We start from the raw sequence: 27340 nt of genomic DNA, 5'->3' as shown, positions 1-27340 counted from the left end.
GTGGTGTAGTGCAGTTGATTCACTTTTTATTGTTATATGGTATTCCATTGTATGAATTATACCTCAAGTTATATATTTTCTTACTGATAGTAATTTGTTTCTTTTTTCTTATTGAGTTAAAATACACATAACAAAAAATTTACTATCTTAATCATTTTTAAGTGGCATTAAATACGTTCACATTGTTGTGTAGCCATCACCACCATCCATTCCCATCTCTTTTCATCTTGTAAATCTGAAACTCTACAGCTATAAACAATAACTCCCTGTTCTCCCCAGCCCCTGGCAACCATCATTATACCTTGTGTCTGTCCTGTGCTCTTGCCTACTCTACGTACCTAATATAAGTGGAATCATACAGTATTTATCTTTTAATAAGATAAATATTGGCTTATTTCACTTAGCATAATGTTCTCAAGGTTCATCTATGTTATAGCATATTGCAGAATTTCCTTCCTTTTTAGGTCTGAATAATATTCCATTGTATGTATATACCACATTTTGTTTATCCATTCATTGGTTGATGGACACTTGGGTTGCTTTCATGTTTTAGCTATTGTGAATACTGGCTCCTATAAACATGGGTTTACAAACATCTCTTTGAGACTGTGCTTTTAATTTTTTTGGATATATACCCTAAAGTGGAATTCCTGGGTCATATGGTAATTCTATTTTTAATTTTTTGAGGAGCCTACATACTGTTTTCCACAGTGGCTTTCCCATTTTACAATCCCACCAATAGTGCACAAGTGTTCCAACTTCTCCACATCCTCACCGAATACTGTTTTCTGCTTTTTTGACAGTAACCATCCTGATAGGTGTGAGGTGGTATCTCATTGTAATTTTGATTTGCGTTTCCCTAATAATTAGTGATGTTAAGCATCTTTTCATGTGCTTATTGGCCATTCACATATCTTTTTTGGAGAAATGTCTATTCAAGTCCTTTGCCCATTTTTGAATCTGATTTTGTGTGTGTGTGTTTGTGTGTGTGTTGTTTTAGGAGTTCTCTATATATTCTAGATACTAATCCCTTATCAAATAAGTGATTTGGAAATATTTTCTCCCATTCTGTTGGTTGCCTTTTTATTTTGTTGACACTGTCTCAATGTAAAAAGTTTAATTTTCATGAAGTCCAATTTGTCTATTTTTTCTTTTGTTGCCTATGCCTTTGTTGTCATATCTGAGAAATCATCACCAAATCCAATATTATGAAGCTTCTGTCCTATGTTTTTCCAAGAATTTTATTGTTTTAGGTTTTATATTTTGGCCCTTGATCCATTTTGAGTTACTTTTGTATATAGTGTTAGGTAAGAGTCCAACTTCATTCTTTTGCATGTGGTTATCCAGTTTTCCCAGCACCATTTGTTGAAAAGGCTGTCCTTTCCTCATTGAATGGCCTTGGCACCCTTCTCAAAAATCATTTGATTGTATATTCGAGGGTTTATTTCTGGGCTCTCTATTCTATTTCATTGATCTATATGTCTGTCTCTTTTTATGTCAATACTGTTGTGATTACTATAGCTTTGTATTAGGTTTTGAAACCAAGAAGTGTGATTCCTCCAGTTTTAGTCTTTTTCAAAATTGTTTTGTCTGTTGGGGTCCCTTGAGATCCCATATGAGTTTTAGTGTTTTTCTATTTCTGTATAAAAGTCCTTGATATTTTAAGAATTGCACTGAATCTATAGATTGCTTTGGGTACTACTAACATTTTAACAATTTTTTTTTAATTTATTTTTTTTGGCCACGTCGGTTGAGGCACATGGGGTCTTCATTGAGGCATGCGGGATCCTCTGTTGTGGCGCGGGCTCCTCATTGTGGCGCTCGGGCTTCTCTCTAGTTGCAGTGTGCGGGTTTTCTCTCTCTAGTTCTGGCATGCAGGCTCCAGAGCGCGTGGGCTCTGTACTTTGCGGCACGTGGGCTGTCTTGTTGAGGCGCGTGAGCTCCGTGGTTGTGGTACACGGGTTTAGTTTCCCCGCGGCATGTGAGATCTTTGTTCCCCAACCAGGGATCGAACCTCTGTCCCCTGCATTGAAAGGCAGGTTCTTTACCACTGGACCACCAGGGAAGTCCACTTTTAACAACATTAAGTCTTCCAGTCCATGATCGTGGGATGTGTTTCCATTTATTTATGTCTATAATTTCTTTCAGGAGTGTTTTGTAGTTTTCATTGTACATGTCTTTTACCTCCTTGGTTAATTCCTAAGTATTTTATTCTTTTTGATGCTACTATATATGGAATCATTTTTTTAAATTAATTATTTTTGGCTGCGTTGGGTCCTTGCTGCTGCACGCGGGCTTTCTCTAGTTTCGATGAGCCAGGGCTACTCTTCGTTGTGGTGCACAGGCTTCTCATTGCAGTGGCTTCTTTTGTTGCGGAGCTCTAGGCACGCGGGCTTCAGTAGTTGTGGCTCGCAGGCTCTAGAGCGCAGGCTCGGTAGTTGTGGCGCACGGGCTTAGTTGCCCCGCAGCATGTGGGATCTTCGCAGCCCAGGGCTCGAACCCAGGTCCCCTGCAGTGGCAGGTGGATTCTTAACCACTGTGCCACCAGGGAAGCCCTGGAATCATTTTTGTAATTTCCTTTTTGGATTGTTCATTGTGTATAGAAATACAACTGATTTTTGTGTGTTGACTTTGTATCTTGCTACTTTGCTGAAGTCATTTATTAGTTCTAACAGCTTTTTTGTAGTCTTTAGGATTTTCTACATATAAGATCATTCATCTGCAGAGATACTTTTACTTCTTCCTTTCTAATTTGGATGCCTTTTATTTCTTTTATAACCTAATGGCTCTGACTAGAACTTCCATTACTATGTTGAATAAAAGTGGTGAAAGTGGGCATTCTTGCCTTGTTCCTGATCTTAGAGGAAAAGCCATTGAGTATTATGTTTGCTGTGGGATTTTCATATACGGATTTTATTGTGTGGAAATAGTTCCCCTCTTTTCCTATTTTACTGAGTGTTTTTAATCACGAAAGTGTGCAGAATCTTGCTTTTTCTACATCAGTTGAGATGATCATGTGTTTTTTTTCCTTCATTTTGTTGATGTAGCATGTTACATTGATCATCCTTGTATTCCAGGAATAAATCTCACTTGGTCATGATGTATAATCCTTTTCAAGTGTTGCTGAATTCTGTTTGCTAGTATTTTGCTGAAGATTTTTTTCATCTATGTTCAAAAGGGATATTGGTCTATCGTTTTCCTGTAGTGTCTTCTGGCTTTGGTATCAAAGTTATGCTGGCCTCACAGAATGAGTTAGAAAGTGTTTCTTCCTCTGAAATATTTTGGAAAAATTTGAGAAGGATTGGTTATTAGTTCTTTAAGTATTTGGTAGAATTCACAGTGAAGCCATTAGGTCCAAGGCTTTTCTTTCTTGGGAAATTTTTTTTTAAATTATTTGTTTATTTTTGGCTGTGTTGGGTCTTCATTGTTGCATGCAGGCTTTGTCTAGTTGAGGTCAGCAGGGGCTACTCTCTGTTGCGGTGCACGGGCTTCTCATTGTGGTAGTTTCATCTTGTTGCGGATCACGGGCTCTAGACACATGGGCTCAGTAGTTGTGGCTTGCGGGCTCTACAATGCCCGCTCAGCAGTTGTGGCGCACGGGCTTAGTTGCTCCGCGGCCTGTGGGATCTTCCCGGACCAGGCCTCAAACCCATGTCCCCTGCATTGGCAGGCGGATTCTTAACCACTGTGCCACCAGGGAAGCCCTTTCCTGGGAAATTGTTGAGTAGTGATTCAATCTCCTTACTAGTTATAGGTCTATTCAGATTGTTTATTTCTTTGTGATTTAGTCTTGATAGGTTTTGTGTTTCTAGGAACATGTCCATTTCACCCAGGTAATCTGATTTGTTGGTGTACAATTAATTGCTCATAGTACTCTTTTAAAAAAAATTTTTTTTATTTATTTGGCTGCACCAGGTCTTAGTTGCAGCATGCGGGATCTAGTTTGCTGACCAGGGATTGAACCCAGGCCCCCTGCCCTGGGAGCAAGGAGTCCTAACTGCTGTACTATCAGGGAAGTCCCCATAGTACTCTTTTAAAACCCTTTTTTCTTTCTGTAGAATTAGTAGCAGTGTCCCTGCTTTCATTTTTTTAAATATATAAATTTGTTTATTTTTATTTTTGGCTGCGTTGGGTCTTCCGTTGCCACACAGGGGCTTTCTCTATTTGAGGTGAGGGGGCTACTCTTTGTTGTGGTGGTGGGCTTCTTATTGCAGTGGCTTCTCTTGTTGGGGAGTAAAGGCTCTAGGTGTGCAGGCTTAGTTGCTCCATGGCATGTAGGATCTTCCTGGACCAGGGATCGAACCTGGGTCCCCTGCACTGGCAGACAGATTCTTAACCACTGCGGCACCAGGGAAGTCCCCTTGCTTTCATTTCTGATTTTAATGACTTGTGTCTTTTTTCCTTAGTCCATCTAGCTAAAATTTCATGGATCTTTTTAAACAACCAACTTTTGGTTTCACTGATTTTCTCTCTTGTTTTTCTATACTGAATTTTGTATCTTTGCTGTAATCTTTATTTCCTTCCTTCTGCTAGCTTTTGGTTTAGTTTGTTCTTTTTCTAGTTTTTAAGTTGAAAGTTAGATGGCTGACAAGATCTTTCTTGTTTTTTTAACGTGAACATTTACAGCCATAATTTCCCCTTAGCACTGCTTTTGCTGCATCCCATAAGTTTTGGTATGCTTTGTTTTTTTCATTCATTCTAAGTATTTTCTAATTTCCCCTGTGATTTCCTCTTTGGTCCACTGGTTATTTTTAATTAATATTAAATATTAATATTTACATAAAATATAAATATTAATATAAATATTAAGCCCTGGCGAGCGGGGGCTACTCTTCATTGTGGTGTGTGGGCTGCAGTGGCTTCTCTTTGTTGCAGAGCACAGGCTCTAGGCGCGTGGGCTTCAGCAGTTGTGGCACACGGGCTCAGTAGTTGTGTATGGGCTGTAGAGCTCAGGCTCAGTAGTTGTGGCGCACGGGCTTAGCTGCTCTGCGGCATGTGGGATCTTCCCGGACCAGGGCTTGAACCCATGTCCCCTGCATTGGCAGGTGGATTCTTCACCACTGCATCATCAGGGAAGTCCCCAGGACCATTATTTTCAAGTCTTTGTCTAATATAGCTGCCATTAAGTCTTTTTCAGGGACAAGATTCTGGTGATTTATTTTCCTTTGAATGGGCCATACTCTCATGTTTCTTTGCATGTCTTGTGACTTATTTGTTGAATACTGGACATTTGAATCTGGTAATATGGTAACTCTGGGAATCAGATTCTCCCCCTTCCCCAGGGTTTGCCATTGTTTTGTTTTTCTGAATTGTCGTAGGCTGTCTCTGTACCAAGGATCAGCCTGAGGTGTAAACGTAATATCGTCTTTTCTGAGCCTTTCCTTAGGTATTGCGGTTACTTTCTAATTTTCCCCATATATACAGATACTTTTGAATGTCCTAGTCTTTAACATCTGACTCCCAAAAGGGAAAAAGTGAAAAATGAAGGGGGAACATAAAGGCACTGATCTGTTAAATTTCCTGGAAGTCACCTGGGTGGGTTGCTAGTACCAGAGGGAGGAAAACAGTTCTCACAGAATGGTGGTTGTGGGTTACTGGCTATCTGGCGGCTCCCTGGAGGACCAGTGCAAGAGCTCACCTTTGTTTTGCCGGACTTAGTGTTCCCAGGGCTGGGCAACTTTTGCTGAAAGTATTTAAAGGCACAAGTATTGCCTGCAATAACCTGGGCAAGGGAAAGATCTGGGAAGAAAGAGCTTGGGAAAGGAGATGATAGGGAGAAAGGCCTTTTAAAAGGTCCCACAGTATACTGGGGAATCAAAGCATAACGCATGCCCAGGGCTGGATATTTGCTCAGAAATGCCTGAGAAAACAATAAGCTTTCATGTCTAGCATTCAGGCTCTACACAAGCAGGACTGAAAGCTAAGGCAGAGTTGTAAACAGCCTGGCTAAGCATTAAAGGCTTGCTCCAACACAAAGCCAATCATCTGTAAAGAGTGTTATTTTTTTTTCCTCACTTTTCTTTTAATAAGTGAGTTTTGCAAGGTTGTAGGATACAAGAGCAATATACAAAAATCAACTGCTATATGTAGCCAAGCAACAACCAGAAATTCTAATTTAAAAATACCATTTACAATAGCATCAAGAAACCTGAAATACTTAGGGATAAATCTGACAAAGATGTGAAAGATCTGTAAACATGACCTACAAAATACTGAGAGAAATTAAAGAAAACCTAAATAAATGGAGAGATATGCCTTGTTCGGGGGTTGTCAGTTCTCCCTCAGTTGGTCTACAGATTCAATGCAATGCCAATCAAAATCCTACCAGATTTTGGGTAGAAATTGACAAGCTTTTTTCCTAAAACTCATACAGAAATGCACAGTAACCAGAACAGACAAAATAATGTTTAAAAGCACCAAGCTGGAAAGCTAACATTACCTGATTTCAAGAATTTGTATAAATCCTCAGTAATTAAGACAGGGTGGTACTGTCATTAGGACAAATAGATCAGCGGAACAGAAATGTACAGTGGAGAAGGTTTAGCTTTTCAGCTAATGGTGCTGGACAGCTGGCTACCTGTATGCAAAAAGAATGAACTTAAAGCCATACCTGGAACCATACAGATAGATGACACACACAGAGCCAAAATGAATCAGACGTAAATGTAAAACTGAAAACTTTAAACTTCTAGGAGAAAACCTGTGTCATCTGGGGTTAGGTAAAGGTTTCTTAGAGCAACAGCAGTACAATCCAAAGAACAAATGGATTTCATCAAAATTAAACCTCTGCTCTTCAGTGACACTGTTAGAAGGATTAAAGCAGCCTGAAATTAATATATGTCAATTATACTTCAAGAAAACAAAAAGAAGCCACAGATGGGGATAAGATCTTTGCAAAACATACACCTGATAAAAGAACTTGTATGCAGGATATATAGAGAGCTCTCAAAACTCAACAATAAGAACATAGCTCTGGAATTCCCTGGCAGTCCAGTGGTTAGGACTCTGCACTTCCACTGCTGAGGGCCTGGGTTCGATCCCTGGTTGAGGATCTAAGATCTCATAAGCCATGTGGGCACAGCCAAAAAAATAAAAAATACAATTCAATTTTTAAAATGGCCAAAAATAGTAAACAGGTACTTCATCAAAGAAGATAAAAATGATGGCAAAAAAGTACACAAAAAGATGTTAAACATCATTAGTCATTAGGGAAGTGAAAATTCCAACCACAAGGAGATACCATTTCACAGCCACTAAAATGGCTAAAATTATAAAGACTGACCATACAAAGTGTTGGAAAAGATTGAAGAAATTGGAACCTTCAGGGACTTCCCTGGTGGCACAGTGGTTAAGAATCCACCTGCCAATGTAGGGGACACGGGTTCGATCCCTGGTCTGGGAAGATCCCACATGCCACGAAGCAACTAAGCCTGTGAGCCACAGCTACTGAGCCTGCACTCTAGAGCCCACGAGCCACAACTACTGAGCCCACGTGCTGCAACTACTGAAGCCCGCACACCTACAGCCCACGCTCCACAGCAAGAGAAGCCACCACAATGAGAAGCCCATGCACTGCAATGAAGAGTAGTCCCCACTCACAACTAGAGAAAGCCTGTGTGCAGCAACAAAGACCCAACACAGCCAAAAATAAAGGATAAAAAAAAATTAGAACCCTTATACATTACTGATGAGAATGTAAAATAGTCCAACTGCTTTGGAAAACCGTTTGGCAGTTTTTTAAAAAGTTAAACATACACCTACCATATGTATGATGCAGGCATTCCACTCCTAGGTATTTAGCCAAAAGAAAATATATCTCCATACAAAGACTTGTACATAGCAATGAAACCAGAAGTTTCCTAATAGTACCTCAGCCTCTTTTTTTTTTTTCATTTTAACATCTTTATTGGAGTATAATTGCTTTACAATGGTATGTTAGTTTCAGCTTCACAACAAAATGAATCAGTTATATATACACATATGTTCCCATATCTCTTCCCGCTTGTGTCTCCCTCCCTCCCACCCTCCCTATCGCACCCCTCCAGGCGGTCACAAAGCACCTAGCTGATCTCCCTGTGCTATGCGGCTGCTTCCCACTAGCTATCTACCTTACGTTTGGTAGTGTATATATGTCCATGCCTCTCTCTGTCACACTTTACCCTTCCCCCTCCCCACATCCTCAAGTCCATTCTCTAGTAAGTCTGTGTCTTTATTCCTGTTTCACCCCTAGGTTTTTCATGACATTTTTTTCCCTTAAATTCCACATATATGTGTTAGCATACGGTATTTGTCTCTCTCTTTCTGACTTACTTCACTCTGTATGACAGACTCTAGGTTCATCCACCTCATTACAAATAGCTCAATTTCGTTTCTTTTTATGGCTGAGTAATATTCCATTGTATATATGTACCACATCTTCTTTATCCATTCATCCGATGATGGACACTTAGGTTGTTTCCATCTCCGGGCTATTGTAAGTAGAGCTGCAATGAACATTTTGGTACATGACTCTTTTTGAATTATGGTTTTCTCAGGGTATATGCCCAGTAGTGGGATTGCTGGGTCATATGGTAGTTTTATTTGTAGTTTTTTAAGGAACCTCCATACTGTTCTCCACAGTGGCTGTATCAATTTACATTCCCACCAACAGTGTAAGAGGGTTCCCTTTTCTCCACACCCTCTCCAGCATTTATTGTTTCTAAATTTTTTGATGATGGCCATTCTGACTGGTGTGAGATGATATCTCATTGTAGTTTTGATTTGCATTTCTCTAATGATTAGTGATGTTGAGTATTCTTTCATGTGTTTGTTGGCAGTCTGTATATCTTCTTTGGAGAAATGTCTATTTAGGTCCGCTGGCCATTTTTGGATTGGGTTGTCTGTTTTTTTGTTATTAAGCTGCATGAGCTGCTTATAGATTTTGGAGATTAATCCTTTGTCAGTTGCTTCATTTGCAAATATTTTCTCCCATTCTGAGGGCTGTCTTTTGGTCTTGTTTATGGTTTCCTTTGCTGTGCAAAAGCTTTTAAGTTTCATTAGGTCCCATTTGTTTATTTTTGTTTTTATTTCCATTCCTCTAGGAGGTGGGTCAAAAAGGACCTTGCTGTGATTTATGTCATGGAGTGTCCTGCCTATGTTTTCCTCTAAGAGTTTGATAGTTTCTGGCCTTACATTTAGGTCTTTAATCCATTTTGAGCTTATTTTTGTGTATGGTGTTAGGGAGTGATCTAATCTCATACTTTTACATGTAGCTGTCCAGTTTTCCCAGCACCACTTATTGAAGAGGCTGTCCTTTCTCCACTGTACACTCCTGCCTCCTTTATCAAAGATTAGTTGACCATAGGTGCGTGGGTTTATCTCTGGGCTTTCTATCCTGTCCCATTGATCTATATTTCTGTTTTTGTGCCAGTACCATACTCTCTTGATTACTGTAGCTTTGCAGTATAGTCTGAAATTAGGAAGCCTGATTCCTCCAGCTCCGTTTTTCGTTCTCAAGTCTGCTTTGGCTATTCCGGGTCTTTTGTGTTTCCATACAAATTGTGAAATTTTTTTGTTCTAGTTCTGTGAAAAATGCCAGTGGTAGTTTGATAGGGATTGCATTGAATCTGTAGATTGCTTTGGGTAGTAGAGTCATTTTCACAATGTTGATTCTCCCAATCCAAGAACATGGTATATCTCTCCATCTATTTGTATCATCTTTAATTTCTCTCATCACTATCTTATAATTTTCTGCATACAGGTCTTTTGTCTCCTTAGGTAGGTTTATTCCTAGATATTTTATTCTTTTTGTTGCAATGGTAAATGGGAGTGTTTTCTTGATTTCACTTTCAGATTTTTCATCCTTAGTGTATAGGAATGCCAGAGATTTCTGTGCATTAATTTTGTATCCTGCTACTTAACCAAATTCATTGATTAGCTCTAGTAGTTTTCTGGTAGCATCTTAAGGATTCTCTATGTATAGTATCATGTCATCTGCAAATAGTGACAGCTTTACTTCTTCTTTTCCGATTTGGATTCCTTTTATTTCCTTTTCTTCTCTGATTGCTGTGGCTAAAACTTCCAAAACTATGTTGAATAAGAGTGGTGAAAGTGGGCAACCTTGTCTTGTTCCTGATCTTAGTGGAAATGCTTTCAGTTTTTCACCATTGAGGACGATGTTGGCTGTGGGTCTGTCATATATGGCCTTTATTATGTTGAGGAAAGTTCCCTCTATGCCTACTTTCTGCAGGGTTTTTATCATAAATGGGTGTTGAATTTTGTCAAAAGCTTTCTCTGCATCTATTGAGATGATCATATGGTTTTTCTCCTTCAATTTGTTAATATGGTATATCACGTTGATTGATTTGTGTATATTGAAGAATCCTTGCATTCCCGGAATAAACCCCACTTGATCATGGTGTATGATCCGTTTAACGTGCTGTTGGATTCTGTTTGCTAGTATTTTGTTGAGGATTTTTCCATCTATGTTCATCAGTGATATTGGCCTGTAGTTTTCTTTCTTTGTGACATCCTTGTCTGGTTTTGGTATCAGGGTGATGGTGGTCTCGTAGAATGAGTTGGGGAGTGTTCCTCCCTCTGCTATATTTTGGAAGAGTTTGAAAAGGATAGGTGATAGCTCTTCTCTAAATGTTTGATAGAATTCGCCTGTGAAGCCATCTGGTCCTGGGCTTTTGCTTGTTGGAAGATTTTTAATCACAGTTTCAATTTCAGTGCTTGTGATTGGTCTGTTCTTATTTTCTATTTCTTCCTGATTCAGTCTTGGCAGGTTGTGACTCTCTAAGAATTTGTCCATTTCTTCCAGGTTGTCCATTTTATTGGCATAGAGTTGCTTGTAGTAATCTCTCGTGATCTTTTGTATTTCTGCAATGTCAGTTGTTACTTCTCCTTTTTCATTTCTAATTCTATTGATTTCAGTCTTCTCCCTTTTTTTCTTGATGAGTCTGGCTAATGGTTTATCAATTTTGTTTATCCTTTCAAAGAACCAGCTTTTAGTTCTATTGATCTTTGCTATCGTTTCCTTCATTTCTTTTTCATTTATTTCTGATCTGATTTTTATGATTTCTTTCCTTCTGCTAACTTTGGGGTTTTTTTGTTCTTCTTTCTCTAACTGCTTTAGGTGCAAGGTTAGGTTGTTTATTCGAGATGTTTCCTGTTTCTTAACGTAGGATTGTATTGCTATAAACTTCCCTCTTAGAACTGCTTTTGCTGCATCCCATAGATTTTGAGTCGTCGTGTCTCCATTGTCATTTGTTTCTAGGTATTTTTTGATTTCCTCTTTGATTTCTTCAGTGATCACTTCATTATTAAGTAGTGTATTGTTTAGCCTCCATGTGTTTGTATTTTTTAGTTTTTTCCTGTAATTGATATCTAGTCTCATAGCGTTGTGGTCAGAAAAGATACTTGATACAATTTCAATTTTCTTAAATTTACCAAGGCTTGATTTGTGACCCAAGATATGGTCTATCCTGGAGAATGTTCCATGAGCACTTGAGAAAAATGTGTATTCTGTTGTTTTTGGATGGAATGTCCTATAAATATCAATTAAGTCCATTTTGTTTAATGTATCATTTAAAGCTTGTGTTTCCTTATTTATTTTCATTTTGGATGATCAGTCCATTGGTGAAAGTGGGGTATTAAAGTCCCCTACTATGAATGTGTTACTGTCGATTTCCCCTTTTATGGCTGTTAGTATTTGCCTTATGTATTGAGGTGCTCCTATGTTGGGTGCATAAATATTTACAATTGTTGTATCTTCTTCTTGGATCAATCCCTTGATCATTATGTAGTGTCCTTCTTTGTCTCTTCTAATAGTCTTTATTTTAAAGTCTATTTTGTCTGATATGAGAATTGCTACTCCAGCTTTCTTTTGGTTTCCATTTGCATGAAATACCTTTTTCCATCCCCTTACTTTCAGTCTGTATGTGTCTCTAGGTCTGAAGTGGGTCTCTTGTAGACAGCAAATATATGGGTCTTGTTTTTGTATCCATTCAGCCAATCTGTGTCTTTTGGTGGGAGCATTTAGTCCATTTACATTTAAGGTAATTATTGATATGTATGTTCCCATTCCCATTTTCTTAATTGTTTTGTGTTCATTATTGTAGGTCTTTTCCTTCTCGTGTTTCTTGCCTAGAGAAGTTCCTTTAGCAGTTGTTGTAGAGCTGGTTTGGTGGTGCTGAACTCTCTCAGCTTTTGCTTGTCTGTAAAGGTTTTAATTTCTCCGTCAAATCTGAATGAGATCCTTGCTGGGTAGAGTAATCTTGGTTGCAGGTTTTTCTCCTTCATCACTTTCAATATGTCCTGCCACTCCCTTCTGGCTTGCAGAGTTTCTGCTGAAAGATCAGCTGTTAACCTTATGGGGATTCCCTTGTGTGTTATTTGTTGTTTTTCCCTTGCTGCTTTTAATATGCTTTCTTTGTATTTAATTTTTGACAGTTTGATTAATATGTGTCTTGGCGTATTTCTCCTTGGATTTATCCTGTATGGCACTCTCTGTGCTTCCTGGACTTGATTAACTATTTCCTTTCCCATATTAGGGAAGTTTTCAACTATAATCTCTTCAAATATTTTCTCAGTCCCTTTCTTTTTCTCTTCTTCTTCTGGAACCCCTATAATTCGAATGTTGGTGCATTTAATGTTGTCCCAGAGGTCTCTGAGACTGTCCTCAGTTCTTTTCATTCTTTTTTCTTTATTCTGCTCTGCATTAGTTATTTCCACTCTTTTATCTTCCAGGTCACTTATCCTTTCTTCTGCCTCAGTTATTCTGCTATTGATCCCATCTAGAGTATTTTTCATTTCATTTATTGTGGTGTTCATCATTGTTTGTTTCATCTTTAGTTCTTCTAGGTCCTTGTTAAATGTTTCTTGCATTTTGTCTATTCTATTTCCAAGATTTTGGATTATCTTTACTATCATTATTCTGAATTCTTTTTCAGGTAGACTGCCTATTTCCTCTTCATTTGTTAGGTCTGGTGGGTTTTTATCTTGCTCCTTCATCTGCGGTTTTTCTGTCTTTTCATTTTGCTTACCTTACTGTGTTTGGGGTCTCCTTTTTGCAGGCTGAAGGTTCGTAGTTCCTGTTGTTTTTAGTGTCTGTCCCCAGTGGCTAAGGTTGGTTCAGTGGGTTGTGTAGGCTTCCTGGTGGAGGGGAATAGTGCCTGTGTTCTGGTGGATGAGGCTGGATCTTGTCTTTCTGGTGGGCAGGTCCACATCTGGTGGTGTGTTTTGGGGTGTCTGTAGACTTATTATGATTTTGGGCAGCCTCTCTGCTAATGGGTGGGGTTGTGTTCCTGTCTTTCTAGTTGTTTGGCATAGGATGTCCAGCACTGTAGCTTGCTGGCCATTGAGTGAAGCTGGGTCCTGGCGTTGAGATGGAGATCTCTGGGAGATTTTCACCGTTTGCTATTATGTGCAGCTGGGAGGCCTCTTGTGGACCAGTGTCCTGAAGTTGGCTCTCCCACCTCAGAGGCACAGCACTAACTCCTGGCTGCAGCACCAAGAGCCTTTCATCCACACGGCTCCTTAATTTGGGATGATTCGTTGTCTATTCAGGTATTCCACAGATGCAGGGTACATCAAGTTGATTGTGGAGCTTTAATCTGCTGCTTCTGAAGCTGCTTTCCCTTTCTCTTCTTTGTTCTCACAGCTCCCAGGGGCTCAGCCGTGTAGGTCACCGGAGGGCGTCTGTTCTTTGCTCAGACAGGACGGGGTTAAAGGAGCCGCTGATTCGGAGGCTCTGGCTCACTCAGGCCGGGGGTAGGGAGGGTCACGGAGTGCAGGGCGAGCCTGCGGCGGCAGAGGCCAGCATGACGTTGTGCCAGCCTGAGGCGTGCCGTGCATTCTCCCGGGGGAGTTGTCCCTGGATCCCGATACCCTGGCAGTGGCGGGCTGCAAGGCTCCCCAGAAGGGGGTTGTGGATAGTGACCCTTGTTCGTACACAGGCTTCTTGGAGGCGGCAGCAGCGGCCTTAGCGTCTCATGTCTGTCTCTGGGGTCCGCACTTTTAGCCGCGGCTCGTGCCCGTCTCTGGAGCTCCTTTAAGCAGCATTCTTAATCCCCTCTCCTCGCACACCAGGAAATAAAGAGGGAAGAAAAAGTCTCTTGCCTCTTCGGCAGGTCCAGACTTTTCCCCAGACTCCCTCCCGGCTAGCCGCGGTGCACTAACGCCCTGCAGGCTGTGTTCACGCCGCCAACCCCAGTCCTCTCCCAGCACTCTGACTGAAGCCTGAGCCTCAGCTCCCAGCCCCGCCCGCCCCGGCGGGTGAGCAGACAAGCCTGTCAGCTGGTGAGTGCCGGTCAGCCCTGATCCTCTGTGCTGGAATCTCTCCGCTTTGCCCTCTGCACCCCTGTTGCTGTGCTCTCCTCCGCGGCTCCGAAGCTCCCCGCCTCCGCCACCCGCAGTCTCTGCCCGCGAAGGGGCTTCCTAGTGTGTGGACACTTTTCCTCCTTCACAGCTCCCTCCCGCTGGTGCAAGACCTGTCCCTATCCTTTTGTCTCTGTTTATTTTTTTCTTTTGCCCTACCCAGGTACATGGGGGGTTTCTTGCCTTTTGGGAGGTCTGAGGTCTTCTGCCAGCATTCAGTAGGTGTTCTGTAGGAGTTGTTCCACGTGTAGATGTATTTCTGGTGTATCTGTGGGGAGGAAGGTAATCTCCGCGTCTTACTCTTCCGCCATCTTCCCGGAAGTCCGTGAATTCCCTCAGCCTCTTTATACATCAGGATTTAGGCTTTTTTTTTTTTTTTTTTTTTTTTTGCGGTACGCGGGGCTCTCACTGCTGTGGCCTCTCCCATTGTGGAGCACAGGCTCCGGACGCGCAGGCTCAGCGGCCATGGCTCAAGGGACCAGCCGCTCCGCAGCATGTGGGATCCTCCCTGACCGGGGCACGAACCCGTGTCCCCTGCATCGGCAGGCGGACTCTCAACCACTGCGCCACCAGGGAAGCCCAGGATTTAGGCTTTTTATTCCTCTCAAAAACCCTTTTTTCTCAGAATAAGAGATGTTCTTAATTTAGAAACACTCAAAAGAATGTGAAAATCATACTCCTGACTAAAAATTTCTTGTATGTTCTTTTAGTCTTTTCTGTTTTCCACAGACAAAAACCAACCAAAAAGTGACATGGGGAACAACGAAAACACACACCACAGTATGTATCTTTGAAATATAAGTATACACATTTTAATTTATTTTTAAGAATATTTATATTTTAAAATCAGGACATTTATACGTATGCCTAAACAGCATGGCTGACACAGACCAAATCCACACTGGTAAGCTTCCAAGAACCATTTACTGTGCTGACAGTAGTGCTGGTGCAGGCAGACAGAGAATAAATAATAGTGCTTTGGGGAGCACAGTAGTGATTGATACATAGGGTAGGTAAAGAAGGAAGGAGCCTCATCGTGGACGCTACAGCATGCAGCTCCCAGTACTGATATGTGCAAAGTTCCAGATCTCCATGACAGAAACGGCCCAACCCATCCAAACAGCCTCCCAACTTGGCTGGCAAGTGCAGAGGGTGGAGGAACTCAGGCACAGGGGGCACAGGGATGGGGAACTGGACCCAGAGAAAAACTGAAGAAGCAGAGTTCAGATAAGTACGTGTGTTCACACACATACCCCCACAGCACTGGCCTATATAACAAAACTGTACACAATTTAACAAAGGTGCTCCCAGCCTCCCTGTCACCTCTTTGGCAGTGAGTCAGGCCATCCCAACTTCTGACACACAGACATCTTCATCAGGAGGAAGGCTGTCCTGTGTGGTGGGGACAGGCCTTTAGGTGAGAGCAAAGCTACTGAAGCTATAGCATTAACTGAATATCCCTAAACAAAAAAAGGTGTTAATTGCTAATTATATAAGTGTACAAGCCCAAAACTGCTTCATGTCCCATACCCCAAGCTTGGGCATAGTCAATCATTTAACTACACAATGGTGAAGTAAAACAAGCCCTTGATCATGCTTTAGCAAGTACAATTACGGGGTAGGGAAAGAAATTAGGTTCCATATGCTAAAATTTACACTTACTGCTATGAACTATGTTTTAATGTATTTCTTGAGTCAAAATAAAACCAAGTGTTTAAGGACGTACTAAGCTTATGATGGACTCTCATCTGTAACTCATTCACTTCTGTAAGTTAGGCCCATGGTAATGGAACCTGTCCAGGCTTTCAAGCACATCTAAACTGAAGAAACATTAAAGCCACCCCTGTATAATTAGGCACAGGGCATAGGAAACCTCAGCTGGATGACTGATCAGGGCTTCTCAGGACTGGATGTTGGTTGAATTGAGGATTCGAGAAGTAGCATCAGATTTGGAAGCCTTTGAAAGTTCTCGCTGTTGAAAAATAAATAACATCAGTGGCATTACTGTCCCCTCTCATGCATGCCCTGCCCTTGTAAGCACAGGTGAGTGTCAGCATACAGCCCAGCACAGGCTGTGTTAGGAACAAAAGGGGAGGGACTCTGAACACCTTAGTCACAGATTAAGCATGTGCACATATGCCCCTTGATTCCTTTCCTCAGCCAGTCCATTCTATTAAAACCTCACAGAAGAGAAATCCCTTATACTTCACGAAGTACTCTCTGAGTTGTCAAGCTAGGTAGGCAACAAGCTTTGGTCTTTTGAACCCTTTAGGAAACAATGGGCCAGAACATGTATCTACCAATCCCTGGGGCTGAGGGCCTTGTAACCTGCTGGTGATTTGATCTCATGCTGGAGCACATGGTATAGAAGCAGAAGACAGAGCAGGAATGACCACTGAGAAAGGACAGATGTTAGTAGAGGTTAGTCTACTGGCTTCAGTGCTGCCTGGTGGAGTCTACCAGCCATAGCAACCAAAACCAGAAGAATCTCCCTCGGCCTAGCCAGAGAGAAACAGATATTTGTAAGCAGCAAGTGGGTGAAGTGGGCTTGGCTGAGCAAACAAAAGAGAAAGCTGGACTCTGTCCAGCAATCAGCTAGCCAGAGTGACAAATACCCACCTTCTTTCTATAGGTAGAACCACCTCTGTCAAGTAACTTGACAAAAGTAAAAGAATATAAAGCTAGCTTCAGTGCTCAAAATGAACAATAGCCTTGGGCAGCCGTCACATTCTCCATCACTGCAGCAAGAGAGTCGATGCCCTAGGCTTTAACTCAGTATCCCCCACAAAGGTGAGGGGCAGGCTCACCTCTCAACAGCTAGATACTGAGGGAAGACAGAACACATTGTTAAGGAAAGCGCACTGCAGTTAAGTGTTGGTAAATGTGGAGTACGTTACTAGGAGCTGAAGAGCATTGTGGGAAAAAATTACTTTCTTCCAGTGCCTCATATATGCTTTAGCAGCTCAATGTGGTAGAAAATAGGCAAAGGCAAAGAAATGAGCATTGGCTAGCTCAGAGTAGACAGAAAGGTGGCAGTTCAGCTCTGAGGGGTTAGTAAGACATATACTCCAGGAAGTAATCAGCACGCAGGCCAAGAACCTCATAGGCAGCACACAGCTGGGGCTCCCCTCCCCACGTGGTGGGGCCTCTATTCCTTGCAGCACATTGGCGGCCTTTAATGTCACAACTGGGGAGGGTGAAAGTTTTCTGTTGTGAAATAACATGATAAAAAAACTTTGCCTGACTTTAGATGGGGCTGAGAATCCAATTCAAGTCTGAACAAGTTAATCAGCAGTTTAGTCAGTCTGTTGGGAACTTAAGCCAGATATTTATTATTTCTGAAGTCCGTATTAGGAATTCCTGCTTCCTTTGTTAAAAAAAGGTTTTATGATAGTACAGCTGAGATTATTGGTTAGTGTAGCCCTGTGCCCAGATGGGAATGAAGCCAGCAGATGACAGATCAGTCTGGAAAAGGGACATGGGACATGCAGGGGTTGCCATACAGACCTGAAGCCCAACAGTGGAGCTGTCAGAGAGGGATGGATCCTTTTAAGAACAAAGAATTGAGACAATTACCAAGAACTCCACCAAGAGAGCACCAGGGCAGTGATGAGAAGGTTCACCTCCTGCAGCCAGGGAGTGGTATTTCTTAAGCAGAAGGATCCAGGTTAAATGTCTGCTTGCTGCTGCCATCTTTCTTCCTCTACACCACCCTTAAACCACCCCCACCTCATGCCATGGTCAAGTCAGGAAAGGGATTCTCAGCCTCCAAAGAACTGTCCTAACTAATAGCCTGGGTGCCCTTGGGAAGATACCCACTCTGCCCCAACTGTGTGCTCCCCAGGGACTGGTAGATATTAGAAAAGGTGAATTACCGCAAACTCAGAATAGGTGCTGGCAACAGAATTAATGCTGAAGTTGCGCCGTGGGGGGGCCGAGGCAGGGTACCCACCGCTGAGGATGCTGCCATTGAGCTCCAGGTTCTCCTTGTTGGCTCCACGCTTGAGGCCACGGGGTGTTTTTTTCCCCGAACAGGTGGAAGTGGTGACTGGCTGTAGAGAAAAGAAAGATCGACCAATGTATCATCCTTATAATGACCACATACACAAATTATCAAAGGCTGATACCATCTTTATATTATTCGTGTGTCTGTAATCCTATACTTCTGGCCTTTTTTTTTTTTTTTGCGGTACGCGGGGCTCTCACTGTTGTGGCCTCTCCCGTTGCGGAGCACAGGCTCTGGACGCGCAGGCTCAGCGGCCATGGCTCACGGGCCCAGCCGCTCTGCAGCATGTGGGATCTTCCCGGACCAGGGCACGAACCCGTGTCCCCTGCATCAGCAGGCGCACTCTCAACAACTGCGCCACCAGGGAAGCCCTGGCTTATTTTATTTTTAAAATTTTTATCTTTTGGCCATGCTGTGCGGCATGTGGGATCTTATTCCCCAGCCAGGGATCAAACCCACGCCCCCTGCATTGGAAGCATGGCGTCCCAACCACTGGACCACCAGGGAAGTCCCTACTTTTGGTTTAAAAACATACAAATTCTTAATGATCTGCAGAACCCTTATCTTGAGCATAGTCTGTAAAATACCTGAAAGATTGAACACATTTTAGCACGCACTCCTCACTCCCTCCTTGGGTGAGAGTACCTATCTGCATCTAGTTGTCCAGTGTCACTGGGCTGGAACCCACATGCAAGGACCTCGCTCAGTAGCAACTGAAGACCAAGCTTTGAACTGAGCCTATGGAGACTCTTCAGTTTCCCAGTCACATCCCAGTGCTTCCCGTGATACCAGACTGAGCTCAAAATGACCATTCTCTTCTCTCATTTAGTTTTTGACAGATTAGCTAGCTTACATCTGTCAACTTTCAGCATCTCAATGATAACCGAATCCAGGGATCTTAGAAACTGGAACAAGTTAGGTGGGGCCCTGTATGGCTGAACCATACTGAGTCCTTTTTGTCAGCTCCATCTTAGGCCTACAGTCCCATCCCCTCCCCTTCCTGCATGACTGAGCTTCAGCTTACAAGGAATGAGGCCAAGCCAGATAAGTTCCCTATCAACTTTGACCCTTGCCTTCATCTGATTAAAAAAACTGGAAGAATGCCTTTTGCTGATATAGATGATTAATGGTCTTGAGACCCTGGCAGGAGGAAAACCACCCAGTTCCTGTCACTACAGATGTGCTTCTCCCTAGTAGTCAGATTCTATTTTTAGCTTTGGCCCCCTTAAATCCCCCCGTATCTCTTTCGCGCTTGAGTGCAGCTGCAAATGCCTCTGGGTCACTGTCTGCCCGATCCTGCCTGTATGCAAGTTACCCACAATAAACTTCATAATTGCACTTCATGAAGCTGCCTGCTTTGTTTTTAGGCCTCAAAGTTCCTTCTCAGTCCAGAGGACAGTATTCAATCTCTCCACCTCCCAGCAGTCCCCGGAGTACATAGGTTGGGGCAGTGTCGGGGATGTGCTTGTACACAGAGCATACTAAATACTAACCTTGCTGCCAGAAGGTGGAAGGCGAGACACAGGGGAGCGGCAGACTGTCCCCGAAAAGACAGGCCGAATGCTGCTGTTGGCCGTAGCATTGGACACAGTGGTAGTGTTCAGCTAAGGAGAAGAACACAGATTATTATTTATTTTTTTTTTTTGCGGTACACGGGCCTCTCACTGTTGTGGCCTCTCCCGTTGCAGACAGAGCACAGGCTCTGGATGCGCAGGCTCAGCGGCCATGGCTCACGGGCCCAGCCGCTCCGCAGCATGTGGGATCTTCCCGGACCGGGGCTTGAACCCGTGTCCCTTGCATCGGCAGGTGGACTCTCAACCACTGTGCCACCAGGGAAGCCCGAACACAGATTATTGATGTGAGATGACGTGCTTAGCAGCCCATCCCTACACTACAGAGAGTGAGGGTGGGAAGCAGTCTAAGACAGTTTTTATGGTGAAGAGCTTTGAGGACACCTGTGAAAAGCATTCAGTGTTCCATAAAATGGGACAACCATTTTGTTTCCAAAAGTTAAACAGACAACTATCATAAGATCCAGCCATATCATTCTTGGGTATTTACCCAAGAGAAATGAAAGTCCATACAAAGACTTACATATAAATATTTATAGCAGCTTTATGTGTAGCAGCCAGATAACTAGAATTAAGCCAAATATCCATCAACACAGGCAACTAGATAAGCAAACTGTGGTATATACGTCCAATGGAATACTGTTTAAAAATAAAAAGGGGTAACCTACTGATACATGCAACAACAGATGAAAAAAGTCAGACACAGAAGTATACATACTGTATGATTCTATTTATATAAAATGTTAGAAAATGCAAACTAATCAACAGTAACAGAGCAAAGCTGCAGTTGCCAGGAGCTAGTGGGAAGTGGGTGGGGGGAGGGAAATGGGTGGTAAGGGAAGCAAAGAGAAAACAAAGGGGCAAAAGGAAACTTTGGGTGTGATGGGTATGTTCATTGTCTTGATTGTGGTGAGGGTTTCACGGTGCATACATATATTACAGCTTATTAACGGGTACACTTTAAATATTATGTGTCTACTTTATTCAATAAAGCTGTAAGCTTTTTAATTGGAAAAACTCTAGGTGGATTAAAAACCTTAAATGGGATAGCAAGACTATTCAAATACAAGACACAAACTAGGAAATACAACACAGGAAAATATCTGTGTGCCTCAGGTCCTGGGTAGGTTATTTGCAACTACAAGCCATTAAGAAAACAGGTTGAAAACATTTTTACTATATTGATATTAATAACTTTTTGTTCATCAACAAAACACCATAAAGAGTAAAAAGACAAGCTACAGGGACTTCCCTGGTGGCGCAGTGGTTAAGACTCTGAGCTACCAATGCAGGGGGCCTGGGTTCGATCCCTGGTTAGGGAACTAGATCCCACATGCATGCCGCAACTAAGAGTTCGCATGCCACAACTAAGGAGCCCACCTGCCATAACTAAGACCCGGCACAACCAAAAAAAAAAGATAAGCTACAGAAGACACACACAAATGCTGGGAAAAGCTATTGTAACACAACTGACAAGGAAATAGCATCCAGAACATACAAAGAATTCCTATAAAATTTGCAAGAAAGAAACAAAATGTTCCAACAGAAAAACTGTCAAAAACTTCTCAGAATAGGAAATCCAGAAGGCTAATGAACATGGCAAAAGGTTCAACTTCATTAGTAATTAGGAAAATGCAAACTAAAAATATGAGACATTACTTCACACCCATCAGATGGGCAAAAATTGTAAAGTCTGAAAATATCACATGTTGGCAAAGATTGGAGCCAGCGTAGCACTTAGGCACTACCACTGGAAGCGTAAATTGTTATAACTGCTTTGGTATCACAGACTGAATGATCAGTGCAGCCAGCACTTGAGAAATGTTTGAATGCAGCACTCTTGAGATCATGGGCCATATCACTTAATCTTTGTGTTCTCAGCATCTAATAGAGAGAGTCTCAAACTTTTAATGAAAACAAACATTTTGGACTTCCCTGGTGGCACAGTGGTTAAGGATCTGCCTGCCAATGCAGGGGACATGGGTTCAATCCCTGGTCCGCGAAGATCCCACATGCCACAGACCAACTAAGCCCGTGTGCCACAACTACTGAGCCCATGTGCCGCAGCTACTGAAGCCTGCATGCCTAGAGCCCATGCTCTGCAACAAGAGAAGCCACCACAATGAGAAGCCCGCACACCGCAATGAAGAGTAGCCCCTGCTCACCGCAACTAGAGAAAGCCCACACACAGCAACAAAGACCCAACAGAGCCAAAAAAAAAACCCAAACCTTTTTTTTCCCAACCCTTTCTAGAATTTTATAACACATATTTTTAAAATTTCGTCACATTATTTTCCTAATAAAAAATTAACTACCTAATATCAAACAATAGGGAACTAGTTTAGTAAATGACACTATGTCAAAAGAATAGAATATATAGCTAAGAATGAGCATGTTATTTGAAGAAAGTTTGATGCTATGAAAAAAAATCACACCAATACCGACTAGGGAAAAAGCAGAAATCAAAATTATATGTGATCTCTATTTTGTGAAAATACACTATTTTAAAAAGCTTTTTACAGAAGCAGGAAAAACACCAAATAGTCTCATTGGTTCTCCTGGAGTTACATTACAGGTGATTTTTAAAACATTTTATGTGTTATAAAATAATGAGTTGCAAGGGAAAAGGAAAATAATGCTCCACTTCATTTATTAAAGAAACGGTTTTAAAAAAACAAAGGAAGAAAGAAGGAAGGAAGGAAGGAAGGAAGAACTCCCTGATTTCCTGCTCTAGAGATTAAGGAGTATTAGGTATCCCCCTTGCCAAGCATGAAAGTCTTCTTTCACATAGTGCCACGGTCACTTGTTGGAATTACAGAATGAACCTCTGAAGGTTCTCATCATTACAAAATGTTGGCAGCTGCTGGCTCCCGAGTTTAATCTGGGACTCATCAAAGCTGGCCACTCCTTGACTGTCACTGTCAAGTCCCTACTCAGGATTGAACTGCAGAATTGCATTCACACTGTCAAATGGACTCAACCTGGAAGGCTGGAAAAATTCTTTCCCATCTCTGCAGGACAGAAGGCAAGAGATGGACAGAGCCCTAACCTCAAAAATGCCTCAGACGTGGCAGTTCATGCAGCCTCGTGTTTATTACCTTGCGCACTTTGCCCGGCGTGCCAGGTGTCAGTCCTCGCCGCTTGTTGGGTGTTCGCGGAGTACTACCATAGAGCATCTCTGTCTCAGTTTGCTTCTTGTTCTTTAGTTGCTATGTGAAAGTCAGAAGCAAGAGTGACAAATCCCAGAAGGAGAACAGGTCTGGGATGGGGGCAGAGGCAGGGCCAGAAATCTAGCGCAAGTCTCTGCACCCAGAGCTAAAAAGAGCTGCCATGAACTACTCCTTATTCAACCAACCTAGAGCCCTGGCAGAGACTCTGGGCTGCTCACTCATGCTGTCTTCTCCTCCTCCCAAACTGGGTTCACTTACTCGTTCCTGCTTGGCTCTCTCTTTCTCCAGTCGGTGCATCTCCCACTGTTCTGTTACATACTCCATGAACTTCTGCCCATTCACCACAAATGCCTTTGAATGCTCCTGTTCCCACATTTCAATCCTTGCTTTCAACTCCTCTTCCAACTGAGACCAGAAACAAGGACATGTTAATTACTTCAAATTTTTGGTGTGAAGCCCAAAAGAAATGATTCTCCCGAAGAATGCCTCCTCCCTCCCCAAAGTATCATTAGCCTGACTTTAGGTAGCTGGACCCACGTGGGAACAGGTTGGAGCGGCCAGAAATCAGTCTTGGGATGGTTCATTCATAATACACATGAAGGTGGGAAAAGGCGAGAACCCAGAGCCTGACCACTACAGTTTTGGCGCCCGAAGTTGGAGGCAGCACTGGGGTAGACCAGCAACGTTAAATACGCAGTGTACACTAGAGCGGCACTATCTGGTCCAATCTGGAATCTACCTCTTACTGGCTGTGAACAGGTGGGCAAGTTACTTAAGTTGTCAGTGCCTCAGTTTCCTCATCTGTAAAAATGGAATTAATAATACCAACCTCTTAAGGATGTTGTGACAATTAATAAATGGGAAGTACTTTGAAACAGTATATGGCACTTAATTCAATAAGTGTTAACTATTATTATTATTATTAAAATAGAGAATAGTAATGAAGTCCAAAGCACTTTCTCAAAAGGTTACGGGCTGAATTATCCCCTGACAAACTCATATGCTGAAGTCTTAATCCCCAGTACCTCAGAATGTGGCTTTACTGGGACACAGAGGTAATTAAGTTAAAATGAGGTCATCAGGGTGGGTCCTAATGCAACATGACTGGTAGCCGAATAAGAAAATGTGGACACGGACACACACAGAAGGAAGGCCACGTGCAGACCCAGGGGGAAGACTACTATCTGGAGCCAGGACAGAGGCCTCGGAAGAAAGCAGCCCTGCTGACACCCGGGTCTCAGACTTCGAGCCTCCAGAATTGTGAGAAAGTGAATTTCTGTTGTTTAAACCACCCAGTCTCTGATACTTTGTTATGGCAGCCCTAAAAAGCTAATAAAACTTGATATTCAGTTGCTTGTACTAGGTAGGCCCAGTATATACTTATTATCCTTTACCTAAGGAAAAACAATTCAAAGCAAGAGATATACAAAAAGTGAGGTTTTTGTAGCCAAGCACCAAAAACTCTTTCAGTAACAATATTACCTTAGGGAGTGTTTTTTGGAGCTTGGCTCGCTGCTTTTCTTCTTTTAGAAGATTTCCTCCACGATTTGTAAATCGACTTGGATCTGAAGCCTTTCTCTGTGAAAAATACATTTTAATTAGAGTGAACCCCGGACAGTCAGACCAGTCACTTCTGCTAAGAATCCTCACTCTCATAAACAGATACATATTTTTAGGGAGACTTCAGAGTTTTGCATTCCCATCCACTTTTAGCAGTGAGAAATCGTGGCTTTCTAAGGCAGGGAGTGGGGTGTGAACACTCTGAGGCATATGCAAGATCATACACTGGGGTACAGGAAAACTAGTGTTTCCTTTTTAGTCTAAAAAGTAAGACAGGCTTTAATATTTAATGCATTTAATTTAAGGCTCCCTTCCTGGGTTCAGATGTCACCAACAGGAAATGGGGTATGCGGAAGGACAAGGGGGAGGTCTACACTCAGAGGGTTTGGTGGTGGTACCCCTACTTGCCCACTCACTTCCAGCATATTGAGACAATGCAGCTTAAATGTGCTCAGTTAAGGGGTTTATAGATAATCTGGTTTTTATTAAATTAACCCTCACAAAATGGACAAAAAATGTAAAATGTTAGGGTTCTTATTCTTTTTAACTTTTCTGTTTTTTGTTATTCTACAGTGTATACAGTATATCAGGACAGTAATGTAAGTGTATAATTTGTAAATGTAAATTAGGTGAATACACTAAAAAACGGGACAGATAATCAGAAAAGTTTAGAAACAATCTTGACAATTTGGGGGCCAAACTGATAAATTCTATTTCCTTTCCAGACTGCTTGATTATAAGCAATAACTAAAAGGAATGGTAATTAGTTTCTTATTTTTTCTTAAATACTAGCATGTAAACAAGGGTCGCTTATTTGGCTCTTTACTGCCTTTATGTGTGTGTGTGCGCACACATGTTTTTTTTTTACACTGAAGTATAGTTGATTTCCAGTATAAGTCTCAGGTGTACAACACAGTGATTCACAATTTTTGAAGTTTATACTCCATTTATAGTTATTATAAAATATTAGCTATATTCCATGCTGTACAATATATCCTCGTAGCTTATTTATTTTATACATAATAGTATGTACTTCTTAAACCCCTACCCCTTTATTGCCCCTGCCCCCTTCCCCCTCCCCTCTGGTAACCATTAGTCTATTCTCTGTATCTGTGAGTCTGTTTCTTTTTGTTATATTCACTAGTTTGTTTTATTTTCTAGATTCCACATATAAGTGGTATCATACAATATTTGCCTTTCTCTGAGTTATTTCACTAAGCATAATACCCTATAGATCCATCCATGTTGTTGCAAAAGGCAAAATTTAATTCTTGTTTATGGCTGAGCTCTTCACTGACTTTTTTTTTTTTTTTTTTTTTCACTGACTTTTATTACTCCTTGCTTTCAACCAGAAGTAAGAGGTAACTGAGGACTAGAACACTTGCTCTTAAACAGCTGTGAGCTCTCACAGTTTTTTCCACTTCTGAGTCCTAGTTTCTTGCCTGGAAACTTGAAGGAGTTAAACTCCGGATTCTCTAAAGGCCTGTTCAAGCTCTAATAGGACCAGTATGAACCTGAGAGTGAGTCTCCTTGAATTTCGTGCCCAAGGTGCCTCACTTGCCTCGTCCTAGTCCCAGTTCTGAGCTCTAAAATGCTCTAAGGGAATCGACTCGTGCTAAGTCTATCAAAACAAAAGGAATTCAGAGTACACAAATGTGCCCCAAATACCCAGGCAATTTTCTAATAACAAAAGTTGGAAGAGTACAGAATGTTAGTTGCCTGCCTCAACATCCATTTTTCTCTCCTTCCTTAGTAATAGAGCCTGAATTTATCTGCGATAGTGATTCTCCCAGCCTCGCCAGTAGTTGGTGTGGCATTTAAGCAGAAGTGCTGTGAAAAGAGCCTGGGAAAACCTCTTAGAGGGGGTGGAGGGGCAATGCCTTCTGTGTTCCCTCCTCCACCACACTGCCTGAAACGCTGTGGTGGGAGCTCTAGAACCACCCTGGACCGGAAGATAAGATCCACCCCTTAGTGGTAAAGGAGCTATGAGCTGGAGAAGCCTGGGACCCCCTGACTGTGGAATAGCCATACCTGCCTTGCACTGCCTACCTTTAGACTTCCTTTATGCAAGAAACTTCAACCTTATTGAAGGCATTAATTTTGCGGTTTTCTCTTACATGTTTCTGCATATAAGCTTGACAAATACAGATGGGTTAGCAGTAGTTTACAGACTTAATGATAAAGATGGTATTAGAAACCTGGTCAAGAGCAAAGGAAACAGGCCTCTGACTCTATACAGGGGACGCTTTCTTAACACTTCACTGTACTCTAAGGAAAACAGACAAAAACTAAGGCAGTACCTCGAACTCTAAGAAAAGCTTCCAGCTTTCTTCCCACTTCTGGACACCTTCAAAGAGTTCTTTGTGAACCTCATAGTAGTTTCTTAACTGCACAATCTCGGCATCATGGAGCTGAAGCAGATTTTCTGTATAGTCCTCTGCAAGATATAGGCCCAGTAGTTTTAAAAAATCCCTCTAGTGTTTAGTATCCCAATTTACTAATCCTTCATCCCCCTAAAATGGAAACAGAATTTTCTTCCTTACAGTAAAAATGACACACGAGTAAGTGTATGTTGTGGATAATAAAAGCCAGGTTTGTCCCAATCAGGCTGGTGGGACTAGAGACTAAGGGACTAGGGTGTGGACTAAAAGGACTAAGATTCTCAAAACTCTGTC

At 42.0% G+C, this 27340-nt stretch overlaps 1 protein-coding gene across 1 annotated transcript in view; it reads right to left on the bottom strand.

Moving 5' to 3' along the window:
- Positions 1-14980: 14980 nt before the first annotated feature.
- PRC1 (protein regulator of cytokinesis 1) overlaps positions 14981-27340 on the bottom strand; it is a 29320-nt gene continuing 16960 nt past the window's right edge. Inside the window, exons 8-14 of the mRNA XM_082832689.1 lie at positions 26966-27102; positions 24588-24683; positions 23364-23510; positions 23034-23144; positions 19858-19968; positions 18234-18410; positions 14981-16330 (exon numbers count right to left, since the gene is read on the bottom strand). Coding sequence (XP_082688815.1) covers positions 16259-16330; positions 18234-18410; positions 19858-19968; positions 23034-23144; positions 23364-23510; positions 24588-24683; positions 26966-27102 — 851 coding nt within the window. The 3' untranslated portion in view covers positions 14981-16258. The remainder of the gene's footprint in view (positions 16331-18233; positions 18411-19857; positions 19969-23033; positions 23145-23363; positions 23511-24587; positions 24684-26965; positions 27103-27340) is intronic.

Source organism: Leucopleurus acutus, assembly GCF_964270905.1.
Source record: "Leucopleurus acutus genome assembly, chromosome: 1".
In the NCBI taxonomy this organism is placed as follows: domain Eukaryota; kingdom Metazoa; phylum Chordata; class Mammalia; order Artiodactyla; family Delphinidae; genus Leucopleurus; species Leucopleurus acutus.
The sequence above is the reverse complement of the archived record's forward strand: the minus strand, read 5'-3'. Positions and strand labels throughout refer to the sequence as shown.